At 39.2% G+C, this 23,071-nt stretch overlaps 2 protein-coding genes across 2 annotated transcripts in view; one reads left to right on the top strand and one right to left on the bottom strand.

Moving 5' to 3' along the window:
* Window positions 1-486: 486 nt before the first annotated feature.
* On the bottom strand, window positions 487-13,294 carry LOC127424503 (ninjurin-1-like). The gene is made up of 3 exons (XM_051669788.1): window positions 13,225-13,294; window positions 6,373-6,576; window positions 487-642 (listed from the first exon to the last, which is right to left on the bottom strand). Exons 1-3 carry the CDS (start codon window positions 13,292-13,294, stop codon window positions 500-502), a joined length of 417 nt encoding a protein of 138 aa, XP_051525748.1. The 3' UTR covers window positions 487-499.
* Window positions 13,295-15,140: 1,846 nt separating this feature from the next.
* The window catches only part of LOC127424035 (serine/threonine-protein kinase WNK2-like), a 119,049-nt gene continuing 111,118 nt past the window's right edge, over window positions 15,141-23,071 (top strand). Inside the window, exons 1-2 of the mRNA XM_051668818.1 lie at window positions 15,141-15,300; window positions 21,348-22,073. Of these exons, the coding sequence (XP_051524778.1) occupies window positions 21,459-22,073 (615 nt within the window). The 5' untranslated portion in view covers window positions 15,141-15,300; window positions 21,348-21,458. The remainder of the gene's footprint in view (window positions 15,301-21,347; window positions 22,074-23,071) is intronic.

A 23,071-nucleotide genomic window follows, 5' to 3' on the forward strand; every position in this document is an offset into this window, starting at 1 on the left:
CTTTTCTTTTCTCTCTCTGAGTCTATGGACCTCAGTCAGAGTAGATGCCATATTTAATTGCCGCAAATGAAAATGAGGCTGTGAGGGACGCCCAGTCAGTTCAGTAGCTGTACTGCTGTGGGCCTCTGTGCCGTCGTTCAGTCAATGAAATGTTGAAAAATGTCTTTTAAAAAAAGCTTATGAAAAACCGATGTGACCTAAGACAATATGACAGGACAATGTCTTGAACAGACTGAATTCATATGGCTTATAGTTTTTCTTTTGCGTAAAATAAAATATGGCATCTACCATGACTGGCACATTGTTTTAAAACTGACAGATACTAGTACACGGCACCACCATGTGTTTGCCCGAACACAAACTGCGCAATAGTCCCCATATTGCTATGCTGCAGAATATATCTTCTGAAGTGAGGAGTGTTTATCACAGTATTAGAATGTGTGTGTGTGTGTGTGTGTGTGTGTGTGTGTAGTAACATACCTGTCTGTGTGTGCTGATGTCACACGCCTGGATTGGGCCTCTGAACTCCAAAAGCAGTGATGAAGACATTAATGACGACGATGATGAAGACGCAACCTGTTGTGATGTTCTCCAAGACGTTCAGACGCAGGTGTTTCTGCTCATCATTCAGATTCCACTTCACTACAATAAAAACACACACTGTCAGACTGGGACATAAAATCAGCCCTGGAAATATTCAGCTCAACCAGCCCACATGATCGTTTCACTCTCCAACCAGGGCAGAGGGTCCAGTAATAACAGCGATATTATTATTAAACCACAAATGCAGTAAATATTATTAATATTGCATTTTTTGTCACATAGAAAAGCACATCTGACAGTAAAGCATTCAGTTGCGAGGCAGATGTGAATTTACTGATATTAACAACAATAAAATCTGTAAAAAGTAAATGAACATCTAATTTATTAACATTCTGACAGTTGTTTCTCTTTCATCAGGATCTTAATTATTAAATTAACTTCTTCCATTGAAGTTAATTAGAACTGAACATAGAGGAGAAAACTCATAGCTTCATCCTTAATTCACGGGAGTCATGGCTTTAAAGCTCTTGTTAAATTCTCTGTTGTACTTACCCTTATGAACATTTACCATAGTTCTTGCAGAGTATCCAGAGTTTAACTGTGGTATAATAAGTAAGATTATGGTAAACACAGGTAAAACCATGCTCCTCATTAGCAGATGTAATTATGGTTTCTAAAAAACAAACTATGGAATTTGTAATAAAAAACAATATCCATGAAGTATAAAAACAACTGCCATAAAAGGGACTTATATTCCCCTAATATACAATATTTATTAATAAATATAGCTGCAAGCAGTGATGATGGGCCCAAGCACCATGGGTCCATTTCCACCCGGTGGCTTTCGGAAAACAATGCATGATGGGACACATGCATTTTGTTGAGGAAAGCAAGACAAGTGCCTCAAAAACATGAATCTACAAAGAAAAGAATAATAACATTTAATGCATTGCCATGGCAACACGATTTAAGATATCAAGAATCCCTTCACAATTTTACATCAGCGGTGTCCTAACATTATTCTAAACAATTTTGAAGTAATTCAGGTAAATATAAGACTATTTTAAAGTCTGTGGTGGTGGCGCTATGACCGTGACCCACAATAACCACATCCATGTGATCAGCCCCCAAGACTAAACATACCTCTCAATTTTGATCTAAATCACACAATGCACGCAGAAGATATGAGACACTTCCTGTTGCACATTTTTCACCATTAATTTACTGCCTCACCATGGCAACTGTTCAAAATATAAAAAATCAATTTGCAATTTAGCATCTTCAATGTCTTGGCATAATGTTTTCTTTTTTATTTTTTTTAAATTTGGAATTCCCAATGTGCTTTTTAAGTCCTCATGGTCATGTAGTGATTCACCTCAATCTGGGTGGTGGAGGACAAATCCCAGCTGCCTCCATGTCTGAGACATCAACCTGTGCATCTTATCACGTGGCTTGTTGAGCATGTTGCCACAGAGACATAGCAGGTGTGGAGGCTTCATGCCATCCACTGCAGCATCCACACTCAACTCACCACGTGCCCCACCAAGAACAAACCACATTATAGCTACCACAAGGAGGTTACCCCATGTGACTCTACCCTCCCTAGCAACCGGTCCAATTTGGTTGCTTAGGGGACCTGGCTGGAGTCACTCAGCATACCCTGGGATTTGAACTAGCGAACTCCAGGGGTGATAGCCAGTGTCTTTACCACTGAGCTACCCAGGCCCGTCTTGGCATAATGTTGCCGAAATTTGGTGACAGTCTCATGAATCCCCTATGAGGAGTTTTTAAAAGTACAGAGCATGCAATTTTTTAGAAATCCAAAATGGCCGACTTCCTGTTGGGCGGAGTTAATGACTGTAATTATGAAAGTTGTCTGGTTTGATGAGAACTATATATGTACCAATTTTGGTGACTGTAGGTGAAAAAGGGGGTGCTACAGAGCCTCCCACCCCCAAACGTCCCCCCTACAACTTTTGCCCAGCCTGTTGGCAGACAACACTGATGTGTGTGCAGAATTTCATGAGTTTTAAGCATGTGAAGTACCCCTAAAGTACCCAAAACCTTGAAAAGAATAATAATAATAATAATCCTTAGAAGAACAATGGGGCCTTTGCACTTTCAGTTCTTGGGCCCTAATTATAATCACAGTAGCATTTATTATAAATATATACAATATTTATGTAAAAACAATATAGTTTCTACAGTTAGAATGGTGATGTGTGGATTTAAAAGAATGTAATTACCATTGTGAATAACACGATGTTTTCCTGTTTACCTCGTCTCTGCTGTTTAGAATGTCGGGGCTGTTTAATCTGGTTTCAACGAGCTTTAAACGGATATGTGCACCATGAACCAAACCAACCAGCTCTGAGGTGAATCACAACATTACAAACTTTGATTTGAAGCAAAAAAAAGTATGAAAAAATCTGACAAAAAACAAAGAAACAAGACTGTGTACTTAACGTCTTTAATAAAGGAATGAACTACAATCCAATGAAGAATTGTGAATGACGTAATCAAATTTCAAAACAGTATGGAAATATAAAACTATTGATTTAAAGTTGTTTAGTGGTTATAAGTACAAAAACAATATATTTTTAAGTTTACAGCAAAGTATTCAGATACACAGAAATATAACAGTAATTTAATAGTGTAGGGATGTGACTCAGTCGCATAATTCACAATGCTTCAAGGGAGTGGGCGGAGCTGTAGAGCTCTTTTGGTGGGCTTTGTTGGCTGTGATTCTCTGATTGGTGGATCTTTCTCTTTAGGATCATGGGTAGTGTAGTTCTCCACCAGGAATTCCACTATAAAACATAATTTTTAAACACTGAATTTGAACAGTTATTGTGGATGTGAGCAGGATCACTATGTTGGTGATTTAAAGACTGTATGTGTCTCCCTTTCTGCTCACAGAGAGAGAGTGAAAACTCTCACATCACGTTTGACTGCTTCAGATGGGGGGGTGGGGGGGACTGAGGTCAGCAGGTACAGAATAGAAGCTCTGAGAATGAGATAAAAGGGGGAGAGAGAGAGAGAGAGAGAGAGAGAGAGAGAGAAAGGTTCTGCTGAATGGGTCAGTAAGGGGAAGGGGGGGCGTCATTGTGATGTCATTGTCATGTGCTGCTCCTCTAATCCCAAATTCAAATTCAGGTTTGCAGAGAGTTCCTGAAGCAGAGCTGTAAACTCTCAGTTCTTTATATGGACTGAAAGAGCGCCTCTGAACCTCTTTGTTTTCAAGGTTATATACGTATCTACAGTTGTGCTCAAAAGTTTGCATACCCTGGCAGAAATTGTGAAATTTTGGCATTGATTTTGAAAATATGACTGATCAAGCAAAAAAAACTTTTATTTAAGGATAGTGATCATATGAAGCCATTTATTATCACATAGTTGTTTGGCTCCTTTTTAAATCATAATGATAACAGAAATCACCCAAATGGCCCTGATCAAAAGTTTACATACTCTTGAATGTTTGGCCTTGTTAAAGACACACAAGGTGACACACACAGGTTTAAATGGCAATTAAAGGTTAATTTCCCACACCTGTGGCTTTTCAAATTGCAATTAGTGTCTGTGTATAAATAGTCAATGTGTGTGTTAGCTCTCACGTGGATGCACTGAGCATGCTAGATAATGAGCCATGGGGAGCAGAAAAGAACTGTCAAAAGACCTGCATAACAAGGTAATGGAACTTTATAAAGATGGAAAAGGATATAAAAAGATATCCAAAGCCTTGAAAATGCCAGTCAGTACTGTTCAATCATTTATTAAGAAGTGGAAAATTCAGGGATCTCTTGATACCAGCCAAGGTCAGGTAGACCAAGAAAGATTTCAGCCACAACTACCAGAAGAATTGTTCAGGATACAAAGAAAAACCCACAGGTAACCTCAGGAGAAATACAGGCTGCTCTGGAAAAAGACGGTGTGGTTGTTTCAAGGAGCACAATATGATGATACTTGAACAAAAATGAGCTGCTTGGTCGAGTTGCCAGAAAGAAGCCTTTACTGCGCCAATGCCACAAAAAAGCCTGGTTACAATATGCCCGACAACACCTTGACACGCCTCACAGCTTCTGGCACACTGTAATTTGGAGTGACGAGACCAAAATAGAGCTTTATGGTCACAACCATGAGTGCTATGTTTGAAGAGGGGTCAACAAGGCCTATAGTGAAAAGAATACCATCCCCACTGTGAAGCATGGTGGTGGCTCACTGATGTTTTGGGGGTGTGTGAGCTCTAAAGGCACGGGGAAAATTGATGGCAAGATGAATGCAGCATGTTATCAGAGAATACTGGCAGACAATTTGCATTCTTCTGCATGAAAGCTGCACATGGGACACTCTTGTACTTTCCAGCATGACAATGACCCTAAGCACAAGGCCAAGTTGACCCTCCAGTTACAGCAGAAAAAGGTGAAGGTTCTGGAGTGGCCATCACAGTCTCCTGACCTTAATATCATCGGGCCACTCTGGGGAGATCTCAAACGTGTGACCTGGAGGCATTTTGCCAAGACAAATGGGCAGCTATACCACCTGCAAGAATTTGGGGCCTCATAGACAACTATTACAAAAGACTGCACGCTGTCATTGATGCTTAAGGGGGCAATACACAGTATTAAGAACTAAGGGTATGCAGACATTTGAACAGAGGTCATTTCATTTTTTTCTTTGTTGCCATGTTTTGTTTTATGACCTACAGTTGAATGTGAATCCCATAAGAAATAAAAGAAATGTGTTTTGCCTGCTCACTCATGTTTTCTTTAAAAATGGTACATATATTACCAATTCTCCAAGGCTATGCAAACTTTTGAGCACAACTGTATATTTGGTACTTACTGCATCTGCACCAAGCCAAATCAGTTTCCAATATCAAACCATGACAGGCATTTTGACCGTTCACACACAGATGCATTTGCAAGCTGCGAGGGCTCTTCTTGCGTGCGTGCAAATGAGTGCTGGAAAGCAGTTGCCAATATGCCAAATATGTCCCGAACCAAGTCAGTATTTTGTATTACCGACACTATATATTTATTACTTAACACTGAAATATGTTTTAGTGTTGACTTTATCCTAAAGAACTGGCACTTTTTACATCCCTACAAGATGATAAAAAAGTTTCAGGGCTTAAGCCCCAGAAGCCCGCCCCTGTCGCCGCCAATGATTTCCACTACAGTTCATATCTGAACATGGATAGAAAAATTGAAACAAAAATGGCACTTTATTTAATATCTTCTTTGATTCTTGTCAGATTCTGCCGTTTTAGAACAACAGGCCTTTATTTTCTATGGATGTGCACGGATGGTCAACATTATTCGAATAGGTTAACTATATTCGAATACCAAAATCACTATTCGGTTATTCTTCATGTGCAGTTGAGGTCTTCATATACTGAACACACAATAAACAACAGTGGTATTGACATGTGTAAAATATTTTACATGGCTTCGGTGTTCAGATGTTAGATATAAATTGGGTGAGTCTTGAGGCTTCGTTTGAATGTGGTTGGGATGTTAGTTGTTGAAGCTGTGTCTTGAATTTAATTCCAGCAGATTCCAGGAGCCAGTGAAGTTGAAGTGACATTAAAGCAACAGTAAACATATGCAAAATTTAAATGAGGACATTGAGTGGAATAAATTCAACTGTAAATGAACTGAAGAGTTAAGACAACTTCCAAACTCCTGATTAAGAAAAGCCCAGAAAATAAATGTTTATTTTAGAACAGAAATAACCCAACTGACAGGCTATGGATGAGATGCTGTGTTTACTTGAGCCACCATCTTGACAAACATCACCAACTCTGTTTGTGTGTGTGTTCTTGTTCACCTATGAATATGAGCAGGATCCCCACGAGCACTTGTAGACAGAGAGACAGACTGATGAGGGTGATGAGAGAGGTGTAAAAGCTGAAGTCGGGCCCCTGCTCCAGCACGGCCTTCAGTTGAGAAGCATTCGCCATGAGCAGAGCGATGTCCAGCATGCTCTCTGCTGCGCTCTTCTTATTAGCATAGTGATTCATGTTGAGAGGGGCAGGTGACAGGTGGAGACTGGGAGACACCTGAAGACAGAAACAGGGAGAGAGAAGCTAACTACTTATCAATGTTAAAAATTATATTTATTATTACTGAAATATTATAGAATATTATACATTTACTTTATTCTGGAAATCACAGCCATAAAGGTGCTGTAAGTGTTTTTTTTTTGTTTTGGGGGGGGGGGGGGTTCCAAACACTTAGCGCTGAAACCCTATTGTAATTGTTAAGATTTTTATTATTAGGGGTTCAAGCGCTTAGCGCTGAAACCGTATTGTAATTGTTAAGATTTTTGTAATAATTATTAGGGGTTCAAGCATTTAGCGCTGAAACCCTATTGTAATTGTTAAGATTTTTATTATTAGGGGTTCAAGCGCTTAGCACTGAAACCGTATTGTAATTGTTACGATTTTTATAATTATTCTTAGGGGTTCAAGCATTTAGCGCTGAAACCCTATTGTAATTGTTAAGATTTTTATTATTATTATTATTATTATTAGGGGTTCAAACGCTTAGCGCTGAAACCCTATTGTAATTGTTAAGATTTTTATAATTAGGGGTTCAAGCGCTTAGCGGTTTTGCCACATGGTGTTGCTATAATAACAAAAAAACATGAAATTGGCTGTAACTATGAAACCATTAATCTTATTGATTTCAAAATGTGCATACATTGTCTTTGTCTCAGCTGCCATCATTGTCTATATGGACATTCACTTATGTTGAAAAACATGGCCGCCATTGGCCAATCATATTTCAGCAGCTATTACACAAGGTTAACAATGACCGATCGGAACGAAACTTGATGGACCTATTTGATTCTTGGCCTGAGAGGGTTGCACAAAGTTTTTAAAAAATAGGCCACTAGGTGGTGCTATCATGATTTTTGTAGGTGTTAATGGTTGTATATAATGCAGTGTTGTGAAAAAACACAAGTAATATATATCACCTGATAGCTCTTCTCATTCTAAACAACTTTGCCTCAAGAAGCATTGGTGTCTGTCAAACTGTTAGGTACATATTTCAGATAATGTTTAAAACCTACTTTTGCGAACTAGTCCTAGGTTTTTCACCCGATTGGAACCAAACCAGTGCACAAATATACTCTGGAGTCTGATTATCAACAGCTATCAAAAAAAGGTTTAAATTCCGACTCACGGTCGCTAATGGGAGTTTAGCCACTTGGTGGCGCTGTAACAGGAAAACAACATGAAAACAGCTCTAACTACGCAACCATTAGTCTGATTGAGTTGAAAATCGGCATGCAGTGTCTTTGTCCAAGGTGCCATGACTGTCTATGAGGACATTGGCGTATCTCAAAAACCATGGCCGCCATCGGCCAATGACTTTTGAGCACCTATTAGACAAGGTTAACGGAGGCCGATCGGCACAAAACTTGGTGGGCCTGTTCAACTCCTGGCCTTAGAGGTCTGTGATCAATCTGAGAGATACCCTTTAGTAGCTATAACAGTGTCATTTAGAAAATGGCTGTGGTCAAGTGTACAAATAAGCCCATAATTCCTAAACAAAAACTCAGAACTTCACGAAATTAGCTGAGCACATGCGACATATGATTCTAAACAAGCATGCAGACTTTTATGGAGATCGGACCATAGGTGGCGCTATGAGCTTTAAAAACCATGTATTTCCTTAGTAAATTGCCTGTATTGGTTGTAAATGGTCTATTCCATCTATGATCTAGGTGGTTACATGCTAGCTAAATAAAACATAATACCTTTTTACACATGTGCTTAAAGGCCTTAAACCGCTTGAACCCCGTTAATTGCTGCTCGCAGCTATATTTATTATTATTATTGGAACACCACACAATAAACTACCTATTTCTTTTTTCATTTCATCCTTTTTCTTTCTTTTCTTTCCTTTTCCCTTCTTTTTTCATTTGTTCCTTTTTTGTTTCTCATTTTCCCCCTTTTAATCTTTTTTCATTCTATCATCCTCCCTCCCTTCTTTCCTACTGTATCAGTATTTCACTGTTGACAGTCCATTCATAAGAGCTGTCTCTCTCACACTCTCTCTCTCTCTCTCTCTCTTTTGATGTCATAATGGCAGTGGTCCAGAGTCTGATCGACCCACTGTAGGGAAATTACATTTCCATGATTCTCTACAGAGCTTTTAGTTACAAGACTTACACATACACACAAACATAGAGAATTTTTTTTTGACCACTCAACAACACAATCTGCGTCCTAACTCAACATCACAGCAAACTCAAAGTGCACACACACACACACACACACACACACACACACACACACACACTATTGTTATTTGAGTCTCAGTACAGACAGACAGCAGTTAGCGACAACAATAGTTCATCATAACAACTGGAAAGATCTATTCACTCCAGTACAGCCAGACACACATTACATAACATATATTGATAAGCACTGGCACAATTCCCGGGGGGACAGGGGGGACATGGCCCCCCACTATTATGTAGTTGAAACTGTCCGGTGGCCACTTGTATAAGAGAAGACAAAAGATGTGCTGTCTTTATATTGTAAGCGATGGTATTCTCATGACATCACGCATCAGCACCAGAGAAACGCTGGCAAGGACTTTTCTTCCGTCTCTCTCCACACTACTGAATTATGTTAAACAAATCCAGCAGCACTGTTTTGAGGGCATAATTCTCACAGACAATCTGATGAAAACAATCATATTTGTATACGAGGAACATCTAAAACACCAAAACTTACAGCAAATTTCTATTTCACATGGATTGGTTGACAGAGAAATAGGCACTTTGTGCAGGTTTCTTGACTGAGAATTATTAATGACGACTACTATATTAAAGTCTATAATTGACCAGGACGGAAGAGATGATTTATTTTCCACTCAATAAAAAGTACACAAACTGTGCTAAAATGTTGATGGGGTCCAAGTGTTAATTCTATTGACTTGCAGGTTCTAACATGAAAAATGCTATTAAAAAAAAATGTCTGGAGTCTTTTCCAGCCAACTTTCAGATTATCTGATTTTCCATAAACATTGGGCAATATTTTAGATGATCTAAAAATTTCTGATTTCTAAAACAGGTTTTTTCCCCCTGTAGCAGACTGCAAATAAAGTCCTCTACAAATGAATACATCATGGCAAACATACTGAAAATTAGCACCCATTCTGTCATTTTATTACATAATGAACTGTTTCCACACAAAAGCAGTTTATGCAACGGTCTGAGGCTTCTCCATTCACTTGCATTCAAACAGCCCTCCTTGTTGACCGTTTTAATATGGCGCTGCGGTTGACGTATCCGAAATAGCCGAATGAGGCATCTATGTACGTATATCAATAATAGTAGGTTGTAGGTTGAGGTTCCTAGTGGAATGCATGACTTGTTTCACTACAGTTTAGTTAGTTGTTTTATGTGTAGTGCTTATTTTTTCATAAGAAAAACAGGTTCAAAGGCTGAAGGCTGAACTTAAATTCTAAATTTCAAGTATCTCATTTTTAATGTGTTGAGAGTACTCAACTACAACATTACTCGAAATGCCCATCCCTAATAAAATGTCTTTTCATGCAGTCGCAATCATATATATCATGTTTATATATATTTTTTTAAATGATAAAAAAATTCTGACTCCTTTATTGGTATTAAAATAATTTAGGCTTTTCTCAGACTTTCTTCTTGTACACACAGGCAACTTTATTAGCAGCATGTGACCTCTTCAAATGAATAGAGTTTGGTTGTAGAAATCATATAAAATTCAACCATCTGTCTATCTGAATTTCTATCGCATCCACTTTATCTGCAATAAAGAAATCTTCAGCACACTATGGGAAGCACAAAGTGTCCGATTTGACAGCTCCTTTTCAACTCCTACAACAAATGCAACTGGCAAACTCACCAATCTGAAGGCTAAGCACAGCTGATGTCGAACACACTTAAAGGAATAGTTCATCCAAAAATGAAAATTCTCATAATTTACTCTCCCTTATGCCATCCCAGATGCGTATGACTTTCTTTCATCTGCAGAACACAAATGAAGATTTTTAGAAGAATATTTCAGCTCTGTAGATCCTCACAATGCAAGTGAATGGTGACCAGAACTTTGAAGCACCAAAAAGCACATTAAAGCACCATAAAAGTAATTTATATGACTCCAGTGGTTTAATCCATGTCTTCAGAAGTGATATGATAGCTGTGGGTGAGAAACAGATAAATATTTAAGTCCATTTTTGCTAGATTTCTTCTCCCTGCCCAGTAGGGGGCGATATGCATTAAGAATGTGAATCACCAAAAACACAAGTAGAAGAATGTGAAAGTGTTCTGTTTCTCACCCACACCTATCATATCGCTTCTGGAGATGTTGATTTAACCACTGGAGTTGTTTGGATTACTTTTATGCTGACTTATGTGATTTTTGGAGCTTAAAAATGTTGCCACCCGTTCATTTACATTATATGGACCAAAAGAGAAATTCTTCTAGAAATCTTCATTTGTGTTCTGCAGAAGAAAGACAGTCATACACATCTGGGATGGCATGAGGGTGACTAAATGATGAGAGAATTTTCATTTTTGGATGAACTGTCCCTTTAATGTCATGACGACACTGATTTACACCATAACAACACACACGTCCCAATGTTAAATGCTTTGTGATTTATATGTTGTGACTGTCAATGTAGAAATCTGCCTTTAATTGGTGTAGTTACTGCATCTACTACCAAACACTGACCCCTTTCTCGGCTCCATCCTTCAGTCCCAGGGATTTTTTTCCTTGCCCGTTTTTATATTTAGCATGCACAACAATAATAGTTAGGTTTACCTTAGTAAACACCACTAAAAATAAATTAAAGTGGTAATAAAATAAAATGTAATTATTTAAATAAAATAAAATGTGTGTTTGCAAATATGCATGCATAAAAATCCCCATCTTATTTCAGGGCTGTCTCTAATGTTTTTGCTGTAAGTGCTAATATATATCGAGAGCTATGTGAAGTAGAGGTCAACCAATAGTGGATTTTGCCAATACCGATAACTAAGGTGATGGGAAAGGTAATCAATTAATAGGTCAAATAGGCTGATAATCAATTAATAGGTCAATTGTTTTTAAAAATGTATTTATGGAATGGCAAAAAAATATTTTATTCTTTCCTTACTATGATGGACACAGACAAAGAATCCAAAATGAATAAAATCCCAGATGCAGTTTATTATTCAACCAAAATCCCAATAATAACTAGACAAAAATGAATATTTGGTGCATAATATGGGACTTTTAAGTAATAACAATCCTGAAATACCGGGGACTCTTATTTTGAAATTACAAAATAAAAAAATAAAAAAATAAAAAAATTATCATCAGCTATGGGCTGATAACAATAGTTCCAAAAAGCAACAATCGGCACAGATTAATCAATAAAACTGATATATAGGTCTACTTCTAATCTGAAGAGGCATATAGGCCATGATCCCCAAACAGATCCGTCTAAAAACATGATAAACTTTAATTTCCCCAGAACATAATATGGGTGCAACTACCTGACTGACATAACAACCTCCTATTGGCCAAGAGCAGGAGCACAGTATCACAGAAAATATGAATACATCAAAAAAGCAGCAGTTGAGCTAGTCAATGACATGCGATTAGAACTGCACCTGTCAAACTGACCACTCAAGAGTCATGTTAAGTAAAAAGAAGAAACCACAGAAATACTAGTGAAGACTTCCATTGGTTTGAAACAGTCCTCGGCTGTTTATATTTACTGTCTTTTCATGCTAGCAGGTTAAAGCACCTGTCTGACCTACCTGCACTCCAGTGACTCTGTTTAATTCCATCAGTCACACTGGGGCTGTGCTCTCCTCACTGACACTGTCTGAGTCTTCAGTTACACTAGAGACCAGAGAGAGGAAAACAGAAGGATTTCTCAGCCGAATTAGAGAAGGGAGCAGATGCAGCAACAAATAGGACTAGATCACGTTATTTGAATGGTATATGATCTATTATAGATTGTTTACACTCATCTACTATTTAAATTATCTCGGTATGTTACACAATGAGCCACCTATGTAGACAGCATATTAAGGCATCACAGTTGAGCTACTTTTAAACTCTGAATTGTATTTTTGTAGCCTATATTCTACTCTTTAATCGTTTACACTTTGTGCATTGTGTTCACTTTCTTACAACTTTGACTTGAAAAAAAAAAAAACAGTTAGCTATAAATATATTCAATTTGTATACATCTGGACCTTGTTTCTTTGATAATGCAGACATCGTGTTAGTAGAGAAGAGAAAGCAGCATTACTCAAATTTCACTGTAACCATGTGAGCTGAACAGTTTATTGTCCAACTGAGGATTGTGTTACACGTGACGGAAATTCAATAACGCTGTCACTCTGAAATGCTACACAACATGTAAAACATGGTGTATATGATTATAAATATAGACATTTCCTGTTCAAATCTTAATCAGATTCATTCTTTTCTTTTTGCTCTTTTGAATGAGAGAACTTTTGGAATGCTCTTTGAAACATTCAAATGTTACAAATGTTCCTTGGAACATTCCAGTGATTCCTCTTTCTTCCCACATTGCACGGCTGAATTATGAGTTTAAAGGAAAAGTTCACCTAAATATGAAAATACTGTCATTTACTCTCCCTCAGGTCATTCTTATCCTGTATTTTTCATTCTTCCATGAGTCATTTTTTCAGAATTCCCGAGCTGCTCTTTTCCATTCAGTGAAAGCATATAGTGAGCAGGTGCGAAATCCAAAAATAAATATATAAATAAATAAATGCACTACGTGACAGCTGTATATTGAAATATTTTCTTAAATCACATTAGCATAAATTGAATTTGCATAAATGCAATTATGGAGCATCAAGACGTGCATCACTATGTTTGACATCAACAGTGTTGTGTGTGTTGCTCAAAGAAAGTAATCCAAATTTAGTAATAAAAAAACAACAACTACAAATTACTAATTACTTCTCTAAAACAGTAATATGATTACTTTTCTGATTACTTCTTCAAAAAGTAATCACATTACTATTGACTTTTAAGATACTTTCTAAAACAGTTTTTATAGGAAAAATAATAGTTTCTCTACTCAACTAATTCAAAATAATGTCTATATTTCCTCCATGTTCATTGTCGAAAGCAAATCATACATTTGTTTCTCCCTTACATTGACTATTTAGGGGGTGGACATCCCTTTAGCTATCACAGAAACTATTTAAAAGTAATGAACTTAAAGGGACAGTTCACCCAAAAATGAAAATTCTCATCATTTACACTCCCTCATGTCATCACAGATGTGTATAACTTTCTTTCTTCTGCAGAACACAAATGAAGAGTTTTGGAAGAATATTTCAGCTCTGTAGGTCCATACAATGCAAGTGAATGGTGACCAGAACTCAGAAGGTCCAAAAAGCACATAAAGGAGGCAAAACATATTCATCCATAAGACCAAAAGACTCCAGTAGTTTAATCCATATCTTCAGAAGTGATATGATAGGTGTGGGTAAAAAAAAAATAATTAAAAAAAATATATAAAAAAAATAAAAAAAATAAGATCAATATTTAAGTGCTTTTTTTGAACTATAAATTCTCCTCCCTGCTTAGTCAATCTCCACTTTAACTTTCACATTCTTCTTTTGTGTTTTTGGTGATTCACATTCTTCATGAATATCACCCCCTACTGGGCAGGGAGAAGAATTTCTAGCAAAAAAATGTATTAAATATTGTTCTGTTTCTAACCCACACCTATCATATCACTTCAGAAGACATGGATTAAACCACTGGAGTCATATGGATTACTTTTATGCTGCCTTTATGTGCTTTTTGGACCTTCAAAGTTCTGGTCACCATTCACTTGCATTGTATGGACCTACAGAGCTGAAATATTCTTCATTTAAGTCTATCTTGAAAAAAATGATTTAAAAAGTAATTAGATTTCTGTTACTAATCAGATTACACCCAACACTGTATATGTACACTGTAAATGTCAAATGCCATTGTTTCACACTTGGTTCCTATCTGATTGTAGAGATGATTATCAGTGAATGATGGCTTAAATTTCCAGCAGTTCCTCACAAATATTTATCGTATGGCTTCAGAAGACTTAGAATATAGTGCACAAACAGCATGAACTATCGTTAAGATAACTTGAAGGTGATTATTTTTGGAGCTTGACAGCCCCATGTCACTGCCTGCTTTCATTCAATGTTAAAGAGCAACTTGGAAATTCTTCTAAATATCCTCTTTTGTTTTCCACGGAAGAAAGGAAGGAACTATTCCATTAAAGAGCAAAGGAGTAACCTGATAGCGATGTCAGGTAAAGGGTGTTGATTTCTTCCTGTAATGAGGAAAGTAAAACGGGAATGTTTGGAATGTTCCATGTCACCGGAGCTGATCCCAGAGGTGCTCCGTGTATGGGCGTGGAGGAGCACATTCAGCAGCGCTTTCCACGAGGAGGAATTTCCAGGGATGCCGAGGTGAGACATAAGTCACCGCGTTTTGTTGCGGCGGGTTTGAAATGATACTGCTAATGCGCAAAAAGAGGAGCATTTTACTGTGAACGCCGCAGCAGAGATGAAGACGATATTTATTGAGTGTTGCGGGTGGTCTGCTGCTCCTCTTCCGCCCGCTCTCGTATTTCACTCGGGTTAAATCATCATTATCATCATCATCATCTTCCATTATCAAATCCAGCAACACTTGAGATTTACGCGGCAGCAGCATCCGGAACACATGTGAGTTACTGATTCACTGCTTTATGTTCAGTATGTTGGAGGATATTAAAGTTCAATGAATGTTATCTGACCGATATTTATATTTATTCCGTTCACACCTGCAGAAGGTGATGATCACCACGCGCGTTACAGCAGGTTTAAATCAGGCATTTGGGTGGAATTTATTTTTACAATGGTATTTTTTTCTCAGTATTTTCTCATTTTTTACGATTTTATGTCATCTTCGCTTATTATATTAGCATTGGTTAGCATCTTTTAAAAGGCCATTTTCTTAAAGAGATATTCTGCTCATATAGTAGATTAAATATAGTATCTCATGTTTTCTAAGCACTAATTTAAGACGATATATGATTAAGAGTTTGAAAGATATTGCTGGGAGTTTTAGAGGGATTGGTAAATCATTTTTCTTTTGTATTTTAAGTGTATAATCTTAAAAAAAAAAAAAAAAGGTATAAAACCGGGTTCATTTAATATGTATTTTATTAAATATTTTGTGGAATATTCATTCTTTAGACAGTATTGACAACCTTAAAGTATCTGATCAAGCACTTTAAGTTGTTTAACCACATTAAAAAAGTAAATTTGGACTGCAGTCACATCACTGCTGAGATAATATGCAATTGTTTTGCATATTTATTGGCCCCCGTTGCTAGGGAGGGTATAGTCACATGGGGTAACCTCCTCGTGGTCACGATTAGTGGTTCTCACTCTCAGTGGGGTGTGTGGTAAGTTGTGCGTGGATCGCGGAGAGTAGCATGAGCCTCCACATGCTGTGAGTCTCCGTGGTGTCATGCACAACAAGTCATGTGATAAGATGCGCGGATTGACGGTCTCAGAAGCGGAGGCAACTGAGACTTGTCCTCCGCCACCCGGATTGAGGGGAGTAACGGCGCCACCATGAGGACCTACTAAGTAGTGGGAATTGGGCATTCCAAATTGGGAGAAAAGGGGATAAAAAAAAAAAAAGGCGCTTTTGGAAGTGTTGCATCATTGGCCCCAGACACAATTAGTTATCTTGTGTCATGTGACCAATTGTGACACATTTAAAAATGTTACCATAGGTGTAATTAGTAACTCCATGCCCTAACCGGACGCTACAGTGCATCCCGAAAGTATTCACAGCGCTTCACTTTTTCCACATTTTGTTATGTTACAGCCTTATTCCAAAATGGATTAAATTTCCATTTTGGAATAAGGCTGTAACATAACAAAATGTGGAAAAAGTGAAGCACTGTGAATACTTTCCAGATGCACTGTAAGTGTCCAGTAACAAGTGATTTGTCCGTCCACACTAAAAGTAGTGGAGAGCAGGGCACAAACTAACACTTTTTGGTTTTAAGGAGTTAATTAACAGAGGTTCGGGAGGAGCATGTTAATTTTAATCTGACAAATCACAGCCCACAAGCAGGAGTATATAAGCCGCTGCTTACCTGCTTCCTGTGACAACTCTCCTGACATGAGTCTTTCCGGCATTCAGCCCCGCCCATTTCCCCATGAACAGACCCAGGCAGACGGATCATCGGATGCAGCTTCCCTGCAAAGCATTCGGCTCCACCAGAACAGCTCTTCCATCCAAACAGTCTCGTTATTCAACAGAAGCTGCCACAGCAGCTCTTTGTTTTTTAACAGTACTGACGGCTACCACTTTAAATGTTTTATATATATATATATATATATATATATATATATATATATATATATATATATATATATATTTATATATATATATATATATACACACTACCGGTCAAAAGTTTTGAAACACTTGACCGAAATGTACAAATTAACCTTTGCTTCCATTACAGGTGTTAATAAATCTAATTAAGTCTTTTGTGCCCTACTCGGTACCACAGCAACAGTGCCCCACCCATACCAATTGTGTGTACACAGTTGTTAATATTTTCTCCACAGGCGCTCTCAATGTCTAAGTTCCATACTTTCATAGAAGTGCATCTACAGCAATGGAAACACAGCAGCGCTCCCACAGGAGCTCCTTCACTATGCCCCCAAATACTCAATCCACTGCCACCGCGGTGCTTTAAACTCCGCTCCCACAGAAGGCCTCCCACTTTACTCTACTGGCGCAGCAGCTTTTTTACCATGCTCCCGCTGAAGAAAAAAGGCTTCGCTTCTCAGCAGCTGCAGCTAGTATTACAGGAGATAGCGGTCACCACCTCCTCTTCTCAAAGGAACATATTTCCCAATCTATGTGTAGTCTACTGAGTGAGGCTACCCCTGCAAACAAGCCCCGTTCCTTTCGTTCTCACTTTCCCCATTCGATTGCTTGCTGGGCTTACCCGTTCGAATGCCGTGAGCGCTCTCTCTATGGAGCAGTCTCCCGTTCGAATCGCAGTGTGAGCCCTCCCTTTCGAACACAACACGAGCCAACTCTCGTTCTCATTCTTCACGTTCGACTGCTTGCTGGGCTTACCCGTTCGAATGCCGTGAGCGCTCGCTCTATAGAGCAGTCTCCCGTTCAAATCGCAGTGTGAGCCCTCCCTTTCGAACGCAGCGCAAACCAACTCTCGTTCTCATTCTCCCCCGTTCGACTGCATGCTGGGCTTACCCGTTCGAATGCCGCAATCGCTCTCTCTCTATAGAGCAGTCTTCCATCCGAATCGCAGTGTGAGCCCTCCCTTTCGAACGCAGCGCAAACCAACTCTCGTTCTCATTCTCCCCGTTCGACTGCATGCTGGGCTTACCCGTTCGAATGCCGCGATCGCTCTCTCTCTATAGAGCAGTCTCCCGTTCGATTCGCAGTGTGAGCCCTCCCTTTCGAACGCAGCATGACCAACTAGTGCCCACTTTCCCTGTTCGACTGCTTGCTGGGCTTACCCGTTCGAATGCCGTGAGCGCTCTCTCGTTATAGAGCAGTCTCCCATTCGAATCGCAGTGTGAGCCCTCCCTTTCGAACACAGTGCAAACCAACTCTCATTCTCACCTTCCCCATTCGACTGCTTGCTGGGCTTACCCGTTCAAACCGCGTGAGCTAAACCTCTCTCTCTTAGAACAGTCTCCCGTTTGAATCGTAGTGTGAGCCCTCCCTTTCGAACGCAGCACGAGCTAACTCTCATTTTCACCTTCCCTGTTCGCATACCGTGAGCCCACCCACTTCTACGACAAGTGGTGGTCTCTCGTTCGAATCACAGCGTAGCCCTCTCGACCAGCAATTGTACAAGAACGCACCTTCAAACAAATGATTAAAGCACTCCCTCTGTACAAATTTATTTGGGGAAAAACAATTCAGAAGCATCCACCAAGCCAATTTGCCAAATAGAATTGTTGCTGGCTTGCTGTTCTAAATACACCCTGCCATAATCATGGTACTGTTCTTTCATCTTAATGCCTTTTTGGGGGTAATCAGGACTCGAGTCGAGTCTCGATCTCCGAGCCCTCCAGTATACGGACAGCAAGCCAAATACGTTTACTGCTTCAACACAAGATTACATTAACATACGAACTACTGAACTTAAATTTGTGTAAATGCACTTGGGATTCAAAGTAATTTTCTTTTATCTCATTAATTTTACACGTCTGGTACAAATATGTGGACTTGTGTCATAAATACAGTGTATACTGTTTTCGCCATATCCCTTAAAAAAAAGGAACGTGAAATGTTACCATGTGCCCCGTAGGCAGGGTTTGTTGTAACGGGTTAGGGGCACATTGTAACATGACCGTTATATGTCATCTTAAAATCCCCCTCTAACAACTGTATCTGATCTAATTAAATGAAATAGAAGGAAAAACTAAAATATTATGTCAATAAAAGCCATTTATTAACTTTCTCATATATAATATAGCAGTAAGTATGACACTTGACAATGACTACACAACAAAGCCACATCATTGTCCGAAATAATGCATGGGTTGATGACACGGGCTTACAGGGGCCCAGGGGCCCACAACTCCCATGGAGCCCAGCTCACGGCGTGCGCCACCCCATTTTCCCCTATCCTGGAGGAGTGTGTCTAAATGCTTTCAGAGGGAGAAGCAGTTTCTGGCTGTGTCTCGTTTGGAAGGATTCGTCCTCCGGAGGTCGCATTTGTCAGTCGCATTTGTCGGCTGCATACGTCATTGAAGCTGTCTCCTTTCCGAAAAGCGAGTAGGACACTTCGAATGCAGCCTTCAAATGCGACGTTATTCAGAGGATGCATGAGGTGTATCCTTCGTGGGCACTCACAACCCACAATTCTTTGCTTCAACGGAAATGTCTAAGTAAAATTACGCCAATTTGCCCGTAAATATGATGTTCAAACGCAAGTAATGTTAATTCCCAAGTTGAAGTACCTCAGTAGATGGGTGCAGAATATATATTGTGGCTGCATACATTCCCTTCCAGAGGGACTTTGTTCCCTTCTCACTCAAAGCACTCACGCTTGTTAAAGAGTGGCGTGCTGTCATAGCAACTATGTTACGTTCCGTTTCCATTTGTCCTACAAAGGCCATCTCGTTTAAACAAGGCTTGTTTAAAGGAGGACACTCGGTATACTGCAGCCTTCAAAGGACGTGTCCTACCTAGCACGCAGCCTTCGGAACGAGACACAGCTGTTGACATGGTGACAGAGCACAACCATTAAAGGCGTCCGTGTTGTACTTGTTCAGCGCACAGCAGTTCCACCCAAAAACTGAGATGGGTCTGTCTGAGTCCTGCACGACTACAAGTTACACCCCCTTCAAATAACCAATGAAGTGCTTTAGACTATGTCCACATTAATCTGGATCAGTTTTAAAAAGATGTTTTTGTTTCGAAACATTCTCCATCCACAATGCTGTTTTCAAACGTTTCCAAAATTTAATTGTCTGAAAATGCTTAAATTCTCTTACTGCACACGTGAATAAAACATACTCTGAAACGCAGTTGTCCTTGTGTTCAGCTGCCGGACAGCAATTCCCAAAAACTTCCCATTGCCTTTGAAGAAATGCAATGTGTAGGTTGTTCAAAGAAACATTTATCTTTAACAACGCAAGTGCAAATCAGGCACAACAACACTGCTACAACATGGGCTGCCATCCTGACTGTTTTGGGTTGAATGGATCACATGACAACAAATACATCATCCTTTTCAAACAACTCCGTTTCCATGTCCACACTACAACGCGAAGAGAGTTTTTTCAAATGTATCCACTTGTGAGAGCGTTTTCGAAAAGCTCAGTATTTGCTTGACAAAAATGCCTTAGTGCGGACGGCTGGCCAAAACATAGAGAAAAAGATGCTTTCACAAGTTAATCCTGATTAAAGTGGACTGAGTCTTAGCCTCTCATGAGTTGAATGCCACATATGTTTGTTGTTTATTTTGAGTCCTGCAGCAACAAAACACCGACACCCAAACCAAATTCTGACATTTGTACAGTTATTAAAAGCAACTTAAAGCAATGTTAAAAAGCAACTTAAAAGTTCTGGTAATTATAAACATACTGCCATTTGCTATGTGGCGACAATGTGGAGAAAAGCGCTGAAAATGACGAGGAGAAGAAGCTAAGCTAATAGGCTAACCTGTTAGCCTATGGGCTAACTGTAGAAAATGGAACGGAAATTTTTTTATTTCATCTTGCATAGTTTTAGTTTACTAATAAGATATGACCTCCAAGTTAAAAGTTATTATTTGTCATATTTACAAGACAATGTGAATCATACAGCCATTGCATAGGATTTTAAAAGTTCATTCAGCCAATAGAATCACTTTGCAATCCAAAAGTTTGCAGTTTATTGTGCTACTCCAATCCCAATCAACAATTACCAGAACATTAAAAAAGTGGTACATAATACAGGAATTTTAATTATAAAGCCGCAAGTGTGTGCTCTAAAGATGTATTCAATAATTCACAAGATGATATCTGACAAAACCGCATATGAACGCACACACTCTGACTGTCGCCAAGGGTGACTAGAGTTTAAATAATTGTGCAATCAATTATTTTTGGTCGCATTTGCGACCATTTTAGTCACAGTCTGGAGCCCTGACTGACCTAAATCACCTCAAATAACCTAAACTGCATTACCCTTAAATAAATGTCATTATGATATATATGTTGTATTCCCACAGATAAGAAGTCATGTAATATAGCTCATGTTTGGGGAAGTGTGTCAGTGTTGCCGCTCCGCTGTGGTTCAGTCACGAACAGCACCAATATACGTGTGATTTACACCCGACAACATGGAGCCCAAACCCGACTGCTGCGCTTCATCAGTGCCCAACTCGCAGTGTGATCTGAAGGTGAATATCTACGAGACCATCAGTGAGGGTTACGTGAATAAACTGGAGAGCACGGCCCTGGTGCAGGGGGGCAGTGACCCGAGCTCATACCCTTCATCCAAACACCCAGTGGATGCCCGGAACAGGTTCATTCACAGAAGTCTGTGGTTCAGTGACAACGACGAGCACCCGGTGGACAATTGCATTCCGGAATGCGACGAGCGGAATAAGATGCTCAGCATCAACCTATGGACAATATTGGATCGAACTCTGGGGGTCCGATCTGGTTTACAAGAAGGTTCAAGCACCAAGAGCCAGAAAGACCCAGACGGCACCAGCGCCGATGAGGAGAAAGAGAGAACGGACCTCAAAATGGACGTGTTGGATGGAGTTAAGACTAGCATTAAGGCGGCCAGCGAGGAGAATGAGGAAGAGGCAGAGATGGAGGCTGTTGCCACCTCTCCAGGAGGACGCTTTCTCAAGTTTGACATCGAGATCGGCCGTGGCTCCTTCAAGACGGTCTACAAGGGTCTGGACACAGACACCTGGGTGGAGGTGGCCTGGTGTGAACTTCAGGTGTGTATCCATATGTGCTTGAATTCTTTCTGTATCTGAATTGAAGTAGAATGAACATTTAGTGTGTATGAAATGAAATGTGAATTGTGACTGGTCTGTCAAGCTCAAAAAAGGTAAAAGAAATCAATGTGACTCGTGCACTATATTCCAAGTCTTCTGAAGCATTACGATCACTTAGTGTAATAAAACACAAGTCATTAAATAAATGAAATTAACAGAAATATGAAATTGAAGGAAATTAAAGTTGTGATAATGAAAATGAAGTCGTTATTCACTTTCGAATCAAATCATTCATAAAATGCTAAAATCAAGTTGTTCTCTTTGTGACCAAACATCCCTTCATAAGAACCAATGAGGAAAATAATTGCAGAAATTTCATTTTTGGTTGAACTATTCAAGAAAGACTGTGACTAACACACCAGAAGACATGCCATGCTATTTTACATGTACCTTCATTATTTTGCATGTTTGCATGTTCTTTCAAATCGCTATTTTACTTCATTTTGTAGTGTAAGAAGTGCGAGCAGAATGTTAACACTAAAAATGCAACAAAAAGATTTGTGCTGTAAGTACCCAGATAATGCACTGTGGAATGTTGGACACTAAATGCACTTACTGCTCACGGTTTGCCGTACGTAGCAGAAGGGGTGGAGTTACATGGCCGCGATACTGGTTTGACAAAACAATTGTAAATAATGCAGAATGTAGCAACTAGCAAAACATCAGTGAAGACCGCACCTTACAAATGTGAGTTGAATGCTTTACCATCACCCCACAAGTGTTGAACTGAGGTAGGCTAGCTACCTCAGTTCAACTGAGGTAGCTAGCCTACCTCAGTTCAAGCTAGCGACAGCATATCACATGTTTGAAACGTCACTTCTGTTAAACAGCAAATGGTTCCATGTAGTAAAAAAGTGTATAGTATGTCATTTGGGACACAGCTTCTTACTAGGGCTGAAACGATTAGTCGACATTATGGACAACGCAGACAAATTTTT

The sequence above is a fragment of the Myxocyprinus asiaticus genome, chromosome 33, assembly GCF_019703515.2.
Source record: "Myxocyprinus asiaticus isolate MX2 ecotype Aquarium Trade chromosome 33, UBuf_Myxa_2, whole genome shotgun sequence".
Classification (NCBI taxonomy): domain Eukaryota; kingdom Metazoa; phylum Chordata; class Actinopteri; order Cypriniformes; family Catostomidae; genus Myxocyprinus; species Myxocyprinus asiaticus.